Source organism: Chelmon rostratus, chromosome 2 (genome assembly GCF_017976325.1).
Source record: "Chelmon rostratus isolate fCheRos1 chromosome 2, fCheRos1.pri, whole genome shotgun sequence".
Taxonomy (NCBI): Eukaryota; Metazoa; Chordata; class Actinopteri; order Chaetodontiformes; family Chaetodontidae; genus Chelmon; species Chelmon rostratus.
The window spans coordinates 264,297-280,000 of record NC_055659.1 but is presented as its reverse complement, the minus strand read 5'-3'; the positions used below and the strand labels follow the sequence as shown (position 1 = coordinate 280,000).

Genomic DNA, 15,704 nt, shown 5'->3' with positions numbered 1-15,704 from the left:
TACAGGTGATCATCAATTAATCACACTAACCATGGATATATCACGTGTGTGTGTTTGTGTGTGTGTGTGTGTGTGTGTTTCAGTGGGATCCGTCCAGACTGAACGACAGCAGCACGTTTGTTCTCGGCTCCAGAGCTAACAAGTGAGTAAACATCATGAACATGAACAGGTAAACATCATGAACAGGTAAACATCATGAACAGGTAAACATCATGAACAGGGAAACATCATGAACAGGGAAACATTATGAACAGGTAAACATTATGAACAGGTAAACATCATGAACAGGTAAACATCATGAACAGGTAAACATGAACAGGGAAACATCATGAACAGGTAAACATTATGAACAGGTAAACATCATGAACAGGTAAACATCATGAACAGGTAAACATGAACAGGTAAACATCATGAACAGGTAAACATGAACAGGGAAACATCATGAACAGGTAAACATTATGAACAGGTAAACATTATGAACAGGGAAACATCATGAACAGGTAAACATCAGGAGAATCTCATGTAAACATTGCGTGAATATAATGTTGATAATGTCACCGCGCAGGGCGCTGGGGATGGGTGGGACCAGAGGACGAATCTACATCAAACACGCCGATCTGTTTAAGGTAAACACACGTTACATTACTGTGAGCGGAAACAAGCACCTGCTGAGCCTCGAGTTCATCTTCACACGGTGAAACGTGATGAAGACGTTTGTTAAACCTCCAGCTGCTGAGACATCGGCTGCATTTCAGACGAGTGTGAGCACAGACACTGTGTATACAGCCTGTCAGTGGATATCACATGTTCCAATCAAATTACTGTTCTCACAAGCCATAGCCAGTTTCCATGGTAACACCTGAGGGTTTGACTAATACCTGGAACAGTTATTACTATCCATATGGTTATTATGTAATGAACACATTGTTCGCTGCTGCAGTAAATAGGATGAACCTCAGATACAGTAGATATTTGTAGTCCTCATTAACACTGTAAATATAATAATAATATAACATACTCAGCTACATGTTATCAAGGCGTTCAGAGACCAATGATGAATGAGATGATGAAGGGATCAGTGAGTTCAGAGGGGCAGTCTACTTCCTGCAGCTTGTGTGTTAGTCGTCACCACTGAACTCACTGTGTGTGTGTGTGTGTGTGTGTGTGTGTGTGTGTCTGTGTGTGTCTCAGTATGCAGCAGATGCAAAGGATAAGCAGTGGTTGGCAGAGCGACACCACATGAGAGCGACAGGAGGGAAGATGGTGAGCAAACACTGACACACTGACAACATGTAAATATGAGCGATGTTGACCGGATATTAAGACTTTGAGGAAAAGAACTGGAGAGATCTGAGTCTCAGTATTTGTGACCAACAGAAACAGACTGACGTGTGTTCATGGTGACGTGAGGACTTACTGCTGTTCACTCACACATCGTCCAATCCAAACAAACAGTTTTACAAATATGTATTCATATTTCGGAGATGTGATGATGTTTGCTTTCTGAAGCTTCTTGTGCAGAGAAATGTCTAAAAACATTTGTCACATTTATTTACAGACTGTTGAATGTGTGTATCGTGGTACATGTTTGAGTCTGGAGTCCATCTTTCCAGTCCGACTCCTCACTCCTCCCACGTCTGTCTCAAGACGTCAGCAACACCTCGAGGAAGTTTATTCTAATTTGGCACAATTGTTGAACTCAATTAAATGCTTGGATTTTAGTGGTCAAAGGTCACTGTGACCTCACAAACATGTTTTGACCATAACTCAAAATTTCAACTAACAGAGGTCAAAGGTCATCTTCACTGTGACATTATCATGTTCATATTCACTGTGGAGGCAAACAGCAGAATGATTCTGCTGCATCACAGACAGATGCACAGAGTAACGAGCTGAGAGAGATTAAAAATGTGTGTGTGTGTGTGTGTGTGTGTGTGTGTGTTTTCAGGCCTACCTGCTAATCGAGGAGGACATCCAGGATCTATCTCGCAGTGATGAGTACAAGTGAGTCTGTCTGCCATCACCCCATCCATCTCCATGGTAACCAGCTCCATGGGTGTCTCTGTCTGAGTGTAACAGCTGTGTGTGTGTGTGTGTGTGTGTGTGTGTGTGTGTGATCAGGGACTGTCCAGACGTCAGGATGGACGAGTTGAAGCCGTTCTCAGTTCCTCTGTGGATGGTGGAGAAGATGCAGAGAGCCATGGAGGGTCAGAGAGATGTTGACCTCTGACCCCTGTGACCCCCACACACTGCTCACATGACCTCTGATTCCCTCCACCCCTCCAAACACTGATCATGTGACCACCAGGCTCTGCTCTGGCTGTTTCTATTGTTTTTATTGTTACTGCTGTTTCTAAAAAATGGAATAAAAACACCTTCTGAAACACGTGGTCGTGTTCACCTTCTGTTCTTTAAACGTCGGAGGTCTGAGCAGTCAGGTGACAGTCTGTCAGGGACACACAGAGAGTGTTTCAGATCCTGACTGACGTTAACCTGCAGCGTGTTGATGAACAGGGAGTTTTATCTGGGACAGTGTGGAGGAGATGTTGTCTCTTTCAGATGAAAAATTTTTGTTTTTTTTTGTAAATTGCAGTGAGGCTGCTTTCCAAACATGATGTCATATTTTTAACATTTACCCAGGATGGAAAAGATAAAACTTTATTTAAACCCAGCAGGGGAAATTTGGGCATTACAGCAGCATGTGATAGCAGCGGGAAGAAAAATAGCATATCAATAAAAAGTAAACTATATATATATACATATTATAAAAGAAAAATGAAATATGTATAAAAATATATAGAAATATGTAAAAAGTATTTATTGCCCCAGTAGCTGTGGAAAAAGAACAATGTAAGCTGCCTTCAGATTAAAAATAACAATAAATAGTGTTACTACTATTGCACAGAAGAATAAAATATACAAAACAGTAAATGATATGTAAATGAAAAAGCTCATCTCACCGGCTCCACCTGCAGGCCTGTTGGTTTCCTCCCTGTGCTGAGGAAGTTTTCATGAAAAGCTGAATGATGACAGTAGAAATGGACGACTTCCATGAGCACAGCAGCGTATAGACCAGGGCCTCGAGGAGCACTGCGTCAGTACAAGACTGATCAATGTTAACACATCTGGACGACAGGTGATCTTGGGTTTTACTGCAGCTTTTGATGCCATTGGCCAGTTTTCTGATTGTTCTGGTTTTTGCCTTGAGGTCTGCCTGGTTGAAGAGTGAGCTGAAGACACTTCTTCACTGGCAGCTGTTCTCACAATAAATAATGTGCTGTCCAGAGCTGCTTTGGTCCTCTTCTATTTTCTCTTTCAACTTGTCTGTACATCAGTAGTTGATCTTGTGGTTGATCGGGTCACTAGAAGCAAATAAAAGTGGATAATTTACTGTCGTGGTCTGACCACACGACTTTACCTCCATGATGGGAAAATGTTTAAGAAACTTTTCTGCATGTGTTTCATCGTCTGTTATGATCGATGTTATTCTGTCACATCTGGAGCACAGCGCGGTGTTCTGAGTACTACTACAGTACCCAATGTTCTGTCACACCTGCAGTATTATTACCTATTATTCCTGTTAATATGATATCATGCAGGCTTATATTACAGAATAATATACCACACTTCTTTAGTGATAAGTGAGCATATACTGGTTTCTGTCATGGACCTGTGACACATTAGGTGAGTACTGGTCATCAGGTAGAACCAAGTCCATGAACAAACTGCATGACAACAAACTTCTGGAATTCAGGATCTTGAGCCTGAACAAGCTCCCTGCCTTCTTGTTGCTTGCTTTACGTATTTTTTGATGCTGTGTGTTTGTGACATTTGCTTTTCATTACAGGTTACTAGAACTTTGTTTAATGTGGAAGCTCACAGGAATCCAGAAAAACAGTAAAGACTCCAGGATCATTCTTCTCATTCAGTGTTTTTTTTTTTAATTACTTCAATACTGAAGACATTAAAACTGGTACTGGATCAACTGTGCAGCTGACCTACAACCAGTGGAGCCACATCACTGGGAGCACCAGAGACCAGCTGAACCTCATCCTCAGCCGGAAGCTTGTTAAAAGACAATGAGACAGAAGAACAGAAAACAAATATAAAAAGCTGCACACCGGGGAATATACACACTGCTGTGAACGTTCATGTACCACATCTCAGAGACCGCCTCTAATGATGTCACACCTGGGCTGCAGGTAAACAGGTTTCCACCTCTCAGTTTCATACTGGTATACATAACACCACACACCAAACCCTGCAGGTTGTGACATCACACACTTTATTTAAGAAAAATAAATCAATAATTAAACACAAGAAGCGTGAGGACGATCTGATCCACAAACAGGAAGTGACATCATCAGGGGGCGAGGCATCACTCGATCCCTTCCTGTTTGTCCTTGATGGCGACTCTGAAGCGTTCCTCTAGCAGAGAGAGCTCGCTGATGAGGTCAGTGATGGCATTCGTAAATGCTTCCTGTCCACAAAACACACATCATCAGGACCATGACATCACTTCCTGTCAAATCAAATCACTGATGAGCTACAGGACTAACCAGACACATTTCAGGTTAGTGTGTTTGTCACCTGTGGACTGTAGTCAGGTGTATGTGTGTGTCACCTGTGGACTGTAGTCAGGTGTATGTGTGTGTTACCTGTGGACTGTAGTCAGGTGTGTGTGTGTGTGTGTGTGTGTGTGTGTGTGTGTGTGTGTGTGTGTGTGTGTGTTACCTGTGGGCCGTAGTCAGGTGTATGTGTGTGTCACCAGTGGACTGTAGTCAGGTGTATGTGTGTGTCACCTGTGGGCCGTAGTCAGGTGTATGTGTGTGTCACCTGTGGACCGTAGTCAGGTGTATGTGTGTGTCACCTGTGGACTGTAGTCTGGTGTGGTCTGCACTCTGATGACAATCTTATGTTCCAGAGGATGAGGAACTTTATAACCAGCAAACAGAACCTGAGGATCCTTCAACAGCTGACTGACACACACACACACACACACACACACACACACACACACACACACACACACACACAGAGAGTTATTTTTTTTTCTCTTTAAACCTTACACAGAAGGTAAAGGCCACTCTGAGTGTGAAAAAGGGTTTTCAAACTGACCCAGGATCAACCACTCTGAAGGTTAAGTTTAAACTGTCGTTTTATTCGTCCGTCCATGTTTTCATTAGGACCACTAATTTTTGTTTTGTCTCTTAACTTCCTGTCTTGTCTCTTAACTTCTTTTTGCACTACCATTTACATTTGCACTATTACATTGTCTTAATGTTTGATTGTTTAGATTGCAGTTTTTTTACTTAGCTTGTACAGTTTTTATTTATCTCTTTTTAATATATGTCCTGTCACAAAAGGTTGAAGAGTAACGCAATTTCGATTCTCTGTTTGTCCTGTACATACTGCAGAATTGACAATAAAGCTGACATTGACTTAACTTCCGGTGGTTACTGCTGCTGTCTCGTGTACAACCTCTCCTCTCAGTAGTTGGTACAGTCCAGCCCCTACTGTGTGTTGTCTTGCATTAATATATTCTCCTTTAGATGTGAAACATACTGTTTGAAAGCACTTGTTCCTCAAACGGTTCACATGTTTTACATAATAATTTAAAAACAATAAACGTCCGTCTGGTTGACGCCCTCGCCTCCGTTCATCAGCAGCTCCCATCACGACCAGAGCAAACAGCAACGGTCACAACCTGTTAGCATGACCAGGACTAACCCTAACCCGGTCTGGACCATGATAGCCTGTTAGCATGACCAGGATTAACCCCAGCCCGTCTGGAGCCTGACAGCCTGTTAGCATGACCAGGATTAACCCTAGCCCGTCTGGAGCCTGACAGCCTGTTAGCATTACCAGGACTAACCCTAACCCGGTTTGGACCATGATAGCCTGTTAGCATGACCAGGACTAACCCTAACCCGGTCTGGAACCTGATAGCCTGTTAGCATGACCAGGACTAACCCTAACCACGTCTGGAGTCTGATAGCCTGTTAGCATGACCAGGACTAACCCTAACCAGGTCTGGAGTGTGGTAGCCTGTTGGCAGTGTTGTTCTGTGTGTTAGCATCCTGTTAGCACAGTTAGCTCCTTACGCTCTGATGATGTTTCCCAGCGTGTGGTCCTCCTTGTTCAGGGTGAACAAACAGGCGTTTGGGACTTTCGTATCTTTGGTGATGGTGATCTTTTTCTCTCCTTCAAACAAAAGAAACGACTCGAAAGCGGGAGGCGCGTTCATTTTCTCTGCCTTAGCGCGAGCACCAACGGGAACCAACCGGAAGTACTTCTTTAAAACAAGATGACGATTTCCGGCTTCTTCTGTGTTTGAGAAACTGACTGTGTGACCTGCGACGCAAATTCCGGTATAAACAGTGGATTCTAATCAATCAATAACTGAACAAAGATCCGAGAAAGAACAAAATACACAGAAGCTACACCAGCTGAACGTTTCAAAGTGGGACAGAACGATCAGTCTGTGTTTGTTGAAGGGTAAACCAGGAGTAAAAACGACAGAAATTAAATGGATCTAAAAAAAAAGAGGTAATTAGTCACAAAGAGGTTAATTGCTAAAAAGGAGTATGAAGGCCTGTGTTAGAAAAAAAAATCCAAGGTCTCAGTGAGGAAGTCAGAATATTATAGGGGAGAGAAAAACAAAGTCAGGTTTTCTACAACCCAGACCTAAAAAAGTTGTGATGTTGTGTAAAACAAAACTAAAACAGACTGCGACAACCTGCTGATCCTTTTTGATAAACTCAACTGAAAACAGTCCATACCCAATAGATAGATAGATAGATGGATGTAAAATAAGAACAATTTTCAAATAAAGACTATTTATGGGGGGGTGATGCACAGGTGATGCCTTCATGTCAGTATGGACCAAAAATCTCTGAGTAATGTTTCCAACAGCTTGTTGAATCTATGCCAAATTGAGAGCAAAAGTGGGGTTTACCCGGGTACCAGCAAGGTACATGTACCAAAATAAGTGGCCTGTGAGTATTTAGTATTTATCCTTTTATATCCTGAGTCCAGCAGAGAGAGAAAAAATAAAGCCAGGCAGGGAAAATAATTAGATACTTAAGTTTTTGTTTTCTTCTTTATACATACTTAAGTAAAGTACAAGTACCTTTAAAATAAACGTACTTTTAATTAATAACTAAAAACAACACAAGGCGCACTAAATATTTATCATTAACCTGTGAATTAGAAAAAAATCATGAAGATTTGTTTTCCAGTCATTTATCTCAACACTTAACGATGGTCACAGCAGCATTTCTGAACGGCGTTCCCGACGTTCCTACTGCCCAATCACATCGCTAGTCTGACTGACCGCGCCCTTGTCATTGGTTAACTGAGTGTGGTTTGTTTTTGGAAATCGGACGCTGATTGGCTGTTTGTGTGAGGAAAAGCCGGTTTAAACTGGGGGGCGGGAGTGTGTTCAGTTTGAATCAGGGAAACAGCACAGCCTGCTCGGACCCCTAACGCACCGACACACGGTGAGTCTCGCGGATACATTTATCCCCCAGTTTAGTCACCTGGATGTATTTATACTGTGTGTACATATTGATCCACAGCAGCTGTTCGTTTTTCTTCTCTGCGATTCAATTATATACAGACAAACAACAGAGTTAATATTCATTTAGCCTGCTGAGCTAGCGCTAACATCGCTACTATTGTTAGCATGAAGCTAAAGCCGTTGCGGATCCGGAGCAAAAGCAAACTATTGTTAACAGAGGTGTTTTAACGGATACTGGTGCTTTACCGTCGTTACTACCGGACTGTGTAGCTTACAGTTTACCCCGTAAATAGTCGCCAGTGGTACACCCAGTAGCTAACAGTTAGCTGATGATGGCTAACGAGAAGACGAGCTGTTGAACTTAAGAGTCTGATGAGTTTATCGTCTGTTTGTCTCTCTCTCTTCAGGAGCATCCGGATCATTAGCACTCATGGCCTCCCAAAACATGGACCCCGCAGCGACAGCAGCTTCCTCTACAGCCGCTCTGAAGGGCAGTGAGAGCGGCAGCAGCTCGGCCAAAGGCTCGGTGTCCAAACGGTGAGAGACTCAACACTGGTCCCGTCAGCCTCCTCCTGCCCACCGTAACTGACGGTGATCCGTCTGTCAGTGTCAACGTAGTTCCAGGGTGTCTTCACATCACATCCAGAGCTCAGTGTCTGTTATCCTTCATGATTTAAGAAATGCTGATTAGTGATCTGATCAGTGTACACAGGTTAGAAGTCTGAACATGTATGACAGCTGTGTGTGTGTGTGTGTGTGTGTGTGTGTGTGTGTGTGTGTGTGTGTGTGGGGCAGATGTTTGACTGTCTCTCTCTCTGTGTCTGCAGGTTACAGCAGGAGCTCATGACTCTGATGGTGAGTTTATGTCCAATGTATGTGTACATTTCAACCCCTGGAAAAGTTGCCACGGTAACCAGACATCAGTCACATGGCCCCTTACATCTCCTGCCCTGTTTAGGGAGGGCAGCAGATAAGTCTGTGGGTCTTGGCTTGGGAATTGGTTGAAGTCCAGCACAGTTCGCAGTACGGACTGTAGATTGGTAGCTAGAGAGGTGCCAGTTCACCTGTTGGGCTCTGTAGAGGTGCCCTTGAGCAAGGCACTGAACCCCTTCACTGCCTGGATGGGTAGTAATACGTGGGTCGACTCTGACGTCCTGAACCTACATGTACGCATAAATCAGGCACCCCAAACTAATGAGTTTCTCCAGTGTAGGGATCTGACATTTTACCCCACCTCCACCTGTCCCTGTATGGTATGTGGCCTCTTAAATTCTGTTGAGCTGTGGGAACCTTCCAAGTGATTTTATTGTGTGTTGTATTGATGTTTTAGTGTTTTCTTTAAAGTTTTACTTTATTGATTCGAGAGGCAGCTCTCTGTCATTTTCATTGTTTCCCACATGGATTCTATAATAATGGCGTGCGTGGCTAGTAGCATCTACTGTGGACCCACAGGCTGGAGCAATGTTGACACATTTGATGTCGGTGGGCGGTCAAGAGAAACTATGAGTGTCAGTTAAACGACCCGAGCAGCAGCTTGGATGTGAGTAAGTTATGTTAGTCAGCAGATGTGAAAATAAAATCTTCATTGTTGCCCTAATGTCTCATTCGTCCGTTGTACTTTGGGTCGTGTATGTGCATGTCTGTAGTTTGGACCTGTGTGTGTGTCAGTCAGACTTTAATTGGAACGAGGATTAAAGTATTTCTTTTTTCAGACAACGCTGTGGAGATATTTGTATGTTTGATCGGAGACTTCAGTTGAGGTGTGACACAGACAACAGTGGAAAAACAGATTTTCTATTCACATGTCCTGACTAAAACTCAGTGTGGTTACGTTAACAGATCCACCTCCTGGTGGCGCTGTATTAAAATGATGACAGTTTGGGCTCCATCAGTGTATGACCACTGACACTGACAGGCTCAGACTGTGATGAGCCTGACGACATTATGGAAAGTATCTTTACAGACAGTCAGATTATTTTTGTCTGTTGTATCAGACATCAGAAGCACGGTGGAAAACAGCTCGTAGAGGCAGAATATTTTCTAACGCAGCACTAATTTTCACCTGATGACCTCATGTGACCTGTGTCTCTCTGTCATGATGCAGATGTCAGGTGATAAGGGCATCTCAGCATTTCCAGAATCAGATAATCTCTTCAAATGGATCGGGACCATTGATGGAGCTCAGGGGACGGTGCGTACATGCGCACACACGCACGCACACACACACACACACACACACTCACACACTCACACACTCTCTCACACACACACACACACACACACACACAGGCTGTCAAAATTGTCCATAAATGACATCTGATTAACAGAACAGAGATTTGAACCACGGGACACTTTATCTTCTACTCACTGCCATTTGCTGTAGATATTCTTCTTTGTGCAATACTTTTCAGTACTACTGTTTACTATTTTGATATTTTATTATTATGTATATATTTTTTTACTGTTCGCTATTTTGCTATTTTATTATGTATATTTTGTTCTTTATAGTCTTATTTCACAGTTTTTCACTTATTTCTCTGTGTGTAATGCTGCTGCTGCTGCTGCTGCTGCAGTTTCCCAGCTTAGGATAAATAAAGTCTATCTATCTAATATCTATTTAGTGCAGTATGTCCATGAGAGGGAAAGCCAGGACAACGAGAGATATAATATTTGTGCATTATTTCAACATGAACATGTCTTTCTACAAACTTACACACAACAAAATAAGTAAATAAAATCTCTCATGTGCTGGTGACTCATTGGTTCATTTCAGCTTGACGTACATTTAATTTTAATCAGTCAAAGTGACGTTTGCTGTTGGTGCTGCTCCGTATGTCCTGGAGGACATCGATGTCCTGGAGGACATCAATCACACGAATGGATTTTTTCACTATTTGAATATGAATTGTGATTTAAAACATTAATCGACAGCCTGAACAAACACACAGGACTGATTAATAATCAGCGTGTCACTGATGATGTCATGGGACATCAGAGCTGTATGACTGCAGTCTGTCTGTCTCTGCGTCTCTCAGTTCATTTCAGTGTGAAGGGGCTTTGTTGGCATGGAAACCTACATTTACACTGGCAGAGCAGCATGTGTGTGTGTTGCGTGATGCAGTGTGTGTCCTGGGGGCAGCACAGTGCAGACGCTCAGTGAAGGATCACAGATGTTTTACCGTCTTTTCGCTGCTTCTCATTGGTCGAGCTGCTGCTGTGTTCGCTCTTTGCTGTCTTTCAGCAGCAGATAAGGACGTTTTTCATTGGTTCTGAGTGTTTTTGGCTGTTTCTGGGGGAAGTCTGTGTCTCTGATGTCCCGGTTCAGTTGCCGGGAAGTTTAAAAGTTTGCGCCTCGTTTTGTGGCAGCGGCCGCAGTCTGTCCTCTGTTGAAGCCATGTTTGTCCGTGGCGGCTCTCGATGGTCGGGCTGTGCTCGCTGAGTCAACAGAGTCCAGGATTTCTTTAGTTCTGGGTCAGCCGCGGTGGTTCAGGTATTCTGCCGCTCTGTGTTCTCTGTTTAGGACCAGGTAACGCTCCAGTTCTGTTTTTTGGTAGATTCCAGTCCGTCTAACAGTTTTCTAGTTGTCTTCTCATAATTTGGTTCAGTCCAGTGTGTTTCCTGTCTGTGGGTTCTGCCTGAGTTTGAGCTGAACCAGCTGGCGGGGGGGGTCTCAGTTTTGTAAACTCTTGGTTTGGAAGTGGATCCCTGATCTGGTAAGTGGAGCGTTTGGAGCCAGACTTTGATGGGATGTCTGTTTGATGTCCTTCTGATGGAGTAAAAAGCTCTTCTCACCTGGTCTCTCAGGTGCAGTCGCCTGTGGAGCTGATGTTCAGGCTCAGGTACTTTTAGTTTTTGGATGTTTGTGGTGTTGGAGGCTGGATGTTTGTCTTGTTTAGAGTTCAGGTGAAGGCTCAGGTCTGAGAGAGTTTGTGCAGAAGGTGGGGGTGCTGTTGGAGCTCTTCTTTGGTTGGAGACGGCAGCTGTCTGACAGGTGTGTCGGCCGCTGTGACGTCCAGTTCATTGATGTTGGACAGGGCTGGACTCGGGCCGTTTGTTCATCGTGACGACTGGCTCGTTGTTCATGGACATTGAGTCGATCGCGTCGTGTGTTTTCCCTCCAACACTACAACGCAGCTGTTGTACGGCGGACCCTCCTGCCAATCATCTGGTTCTGTTCATCTAGTCGTCAGGTAAGACGCAGAGGGTGAAATATGATCTGTTGTACGATCATTTGGTAGAAAGCTGATTCTGGATTGACATTTTTCAGTAAGGCAGTGAGTCTGTGGTTAATGATTGAGATAAGGATGAAGATCTCCTGAGGCTGCTGTTGACAGACTCCATGTTGGTCACTGGGGTTGAATTTATCTCCACTTTAATAGAGCGGAACCATCAGCACTTGGTTTGAAACGTTGGGCAGAATGGGAGCTGAAGACAGAGTGAAAGAGTTGGAGCCAGTCTGATGAACGTGATCATTGTGTTGATGAAGCCGTCAGCACCACAGGTCCTCCTGTTTGAGTCTTTGTTCTGTCTCGAAGCTCTGTCAGTTTAACTGATGGATCTAATGGATTGTGGACGTGTTTCATGGTGGATTTTAAACTCTGTCGTTTGTCTTCGATGTTGTTTTGCTGTTTCTTCTTGTCTATTGGACCAAAGACATTTGGAGAAGTGGTTAACCATATGTCTCCATGTGGACTGGCAGGTCGTCATCAGTTCTTCTGTATCAGTCGATCATTAACGTGTTGCTCTTTGTTTTTGTGTTTTTGCTGTTTTAGAATTTCTCCTCAGTAGATGTCTGTCCTTCATATTTTTGGTTTGACGGGTTCTAGGGCTGGGCGATAAATCGATTTTATCGATTAATTCGAATTTGTACTTAATGTCGATTTTTTTTTTCATGAAAATCGATTTTCTTATCAACATCCGCCACCAACGCCTGCCTGCTGGACTCCCGTAGTTCAGAGTGCGCGCCCCCTCCCCCCCGTGCTTGATACACAAACAACATGGCGGCGAGCGGTGCAGATCTCACCCTGGAGAAAGGAAAGATAACTTCTGTGATTTGGAATTGGTTCGGCTTTGTGGCGTCAGACACTGAACAAACAGCACCTCGCTGCAAAGTCTGTTTAAAGGCCGTTGCTACAAAAGGTAGCAGTACGACCACTTTACTGCAGCACCACAAACAGAAGCATGCTGCCGAGTGGGAGAGGTGTTGCTCCCTACGAAAGGAACAAGACCGCGGCACCCCAAGCACCGTCACCAAAAAACAAACCACCGTATTTGAAACATTGACAAACTGTATCCGCATGATAAGAAAGGAGCCCGGTGGAAAGCTGTCACGGATGCAGTCGCGATGTATATTGCGAGAGATATGGTGCCCATATACACCGTGGAAAAGCCACGATTTATTCACCTGCTGAAAGTTTTGGACCCCAGGTACGTGCTACCAGGCCGCAAACATTTTTCTGAAGTTGCCTTGCCTCAGCTGTATAACAGTACACGCCAAAGGATCGCTACGGAGCTGGAAGAAGTTCCGTTCTACTCCGCGACAACCGATCTGTGGTCCAGCAGAGTGATGCAGCCCTATTTAAGTTAACGGTGCACTTCATAAGCTGAGCACTTTATTTTATCAACCTCAAAAAAGCGTCTTATAATTTTATGTTTTATTTTTTCAAGTTGGTTTTAGAGTGCATTGTGTCATTTTGAAACTAGATAAAGCTCACTGAAAAGTTACTTTGTCACTGTTTACGATGGTAGGAGGGCTTGCCATCTCTTTTTTGTGGCTTGTTTATGTAAATTAAACCCCAGAAGGGAGAATTTAAACAAAATAAAATTGAAACTTGTTTTGAACTATTTCTTTGTCATCTGCAAATTGATTTTAGGTAGGGGGTGAAAAAAATTGATTTAAATCGTGAATCGGGATTTTTTGTGAAAAGATCGGAGATTTTTTTTTTTAGGCCATATCGCCCAGCCCTAACGGGTTCTTTAATTTCTTACTGAGGGTTTTTTTTTTCTCTCTCTCTCTCTCTCTCTCTCTCTCTCTCTCTCTCTCTCTCTCTCTCTCTCTCTGCCCCCCCCCCCTCCTCAGGTGTATGACGGTCTCAGGTACCGGCTGTCTCTCGAGTTTCCGGCTGGTTATCCATATCAGGCTCCTCGTGTGAAGTTCGTCACTCCGTGTTTTCATCCCAACGTGGACGAACAAGGTTTCATCTGTCTGGACATCCTGAAGGACAAATGGTCGGCGCTCTATGACGTCCGCTCCATCCTGCTGTCCATCCAGAGCCTGCTGGGAGGTAACCAGTTCACACTGACCAGCTGCTGGCTGTGGTAACCAGATGATTGTCGTGGTCGTGGCTGATACAGATCCTGAGATCTACTCACACTGACACAGCTGTGGTTGGTCTGTGTGGGTCAGCTGACCAGAGACATCATGTCTTCTGTAGTTGGTGGAAGCAGCAGAGGTAAACTCGACCTGATCAGGTCTGATTGAGAAACTCCTCAGTTTCCAAACTTCACTGTTCAGAGGACAGTTTGAGACGCCGTTAGAAACAACAAACGGGTTTATTTCAGGAACCTTCCTGCATGAAGAAATGAATGTCGATGGAAGTGAAGGAAGTCTGTGCTGATGTTTTATATTCGTATGTCAGCTGACCTGTGCTGTTTGTCCTGTCAGAACCGAACAACGAGAGTCCTCTGAACACGGCCGCTGCTGAACTCTGGGACAATCAGGAAGGTGAGAAACCCTGACGGCACATTTACAGGAAGTGTAGAAACAAACGCCTGGTGGGGTCAGAATGTGATCAGTCAAGGTGACTCCATCATCTCCTGAATGAGAGAAGCTGCTTCCTGTCTGACTTCTGTCAGTCAGTGTGCAGTGTGTCAGAGTGGAGCTGCAGTAATAAACACATTACACTGCAGTGCGATACATGAACGCAGTAAAGAAACGCAGCACAGTACATAAACGCAGTAGAGAGCAGTAAAGAGGATCTTGATCAGTTTTATTTGATCAGATATTGATCCTGAGGATCAGGACATAAAGCTCCATACTGATCATTTATCACATGAGTGATACAGCAGAAGTCCTGTTCTTTCTTCATGTCGACCATTAAAAACTTGAAAAACCACGTATCCACAGATTTATTGATCCTCCTGCTGTGTCCAAGCCGTCTTCAGCACTTTGAAGTCCTCACGTGTTTTGAGTGCTGCATGTGATGCGTGTTTCGCCGTGATGCGCTTGTGTGTTCTTCAGCTCTAATGTGAATCAGAATCAATATACGGACCAATCACTGTTACCCACTACAGCTTTAATCAATAACTAATGAACCAATCACGCATCAGTAATTAATAAGTCAATGTTTAGTTGTAATTCACATACAGTACTGATCCATGATCAGCTGCAGCAGGTGTTCACTGTGTGGCGGGGGCTGGCGGGGGCTGGCGGGACTTGTAGTTCTGTCACCAGGCAGCAGGTTGTACCTCTAACAGCTGTTTCGTCTCTTTCAGCCTTTAAAGCTCATCTACACTCGACCTTCCAGAAGTGAAGCAGCTCCACTTCTTCTTGTTTTGTCGTCTGTGTTTGTACAATATTTTTATGTTTGTTCACAGTGCTGTGTCAATAAAGTTCTTAATTCAACACACAGATTCCCAGTGACTCTTCATTTTCTGATATTTAAGAGGACTTTGAGTTCATTCATTAAATTTACAGGCACTTAAAATGGAAACTGCGTTCTTACAACATTATATAGAAGTATGAAAATATAGTTTAGAAGAACTAAAACGTAGAAAAGAGCCTTCATCAGTTTTCATGCAGACAGACTGTTGTAAAGCCATTTTCAACCATTTAAGTTGGAGAACAATGTCCCTGATTTCCTCAGAATCACCTTTATTGGAAGTGTGCGTGTACATGACAGGAACTTGATCTGGTTTTAACGCTGCGCTCAGTGTATTTACATCAGGACAAAGACCTGCAGCTCAGTGAGGACAGAAATCCAGACGACCAGCTGTTTGACCTCCTGTCTGCAGACTTCAGGACTTTAACAGACCGGTCTGTGGTGGGAGGGGGGGCAGCACACATGCCTGGGGGTCTCTGATTTTCCCCAGCCTGCTGCTTCCTGTCTGTCAGGAGGTGTACAGCAGGAGTCTTTATCGTCAGCAGCTCCAGACCTTATTAAAGTACAAGTAAAGTACTACT

General features: G+C 43.8%; 3 protein-coding genes across 3 annotated transcripts in view; 2 read left to right on the top strand and 1 right to left on the bottom strand.

Moving 5' to 3' along the window:
- The window catches only part of LOC121620000 (deoxynucleotidyltransferase terminal-interacting protein 1), a 7,963-nt gene extending 5,579 nt beyond the window's left edge, over positions 1 to 2,384 (top strand). Inside the window, exons 9-13 of the mRNA XM_041955937.1 lie at positions 84 to 142; positions 566 to 626; positions 1,192 to 1,263; positions 1,949 to 2,004; positions 2,122 to 2,384. Of these exons, the coding sequence (XP_041811871.1) occupies positions 84 to 142; positions 566 to 626; positions 1,192 to 1,263; positions 1,949 to 2,004; positions 2,122 to 2,230 (357 nt within the window). The 3' untranslated portion in view covers positions 2,231 to 2,384. The remainder of the gene's footprint in view (positions 1 to 83; positions 143 to 565; positions 627 to 1,191; positions 1,264 to 1,948; positions 2,005 to 2,121) is intronic.
- A 1,880-nt stretch (positions 2,385 to 4,264) lies between these two features.
- Positions 4,265 to 6,301, bottom strand: polr2j (RNA polymerase II subunit J). The gene is made up of 3 exons (XM_041955946.1): positions 6,105 to 6,301; positions 4,871 to 4,979; positions 4,265 to 4,480 (listed from the first exon to the last, which is right to left on the bottom strand). The coding sequence occupies exons 1-3, from the start codon at positions 6,245 to 6,247 to the stop codon at positions 4,379 to 4,381; spliced, it is 354 nt and encodes a 117-aa protein (XP_041811880.1). The 5' UTR covers positions 6,248 to 6,301; the 3' UTR covers positions 4,265 to 4,378.
- Positions 6,302 to 7,366: 1,065 nt separating this feature from the next.
- Positions 7,367 to 15,144, top strand: ube2c (ubiquitin-conjugating enzyme E2C). Its single transcript, XM_041952388.1, has 7 exons — positions 7,367 to 7,502; positions 7,930 to 8,059; positions 8,350 to 8,377; positions 9,627 to 9,713; positions 13,602 to 13,806; positions 14,187 to 14,246; positions 15,017 to 15,144. Exons 2-7 carry the CDS (start codon positions 7,953 to 7,955, stop codon positions 15,052 to 15,054), a joined length of 525 nt encoding a protein of 174 aa, XP_041808322.1. The 5' UTR covers positions 7,367 to 7,502; positions 7,930 to 7,952; the 3' UTR covers positions 15,055 to 15,144.
- The last annotated feature ends 560 nt before the right edge of the window (positions 15,145 to 15,704 follow it).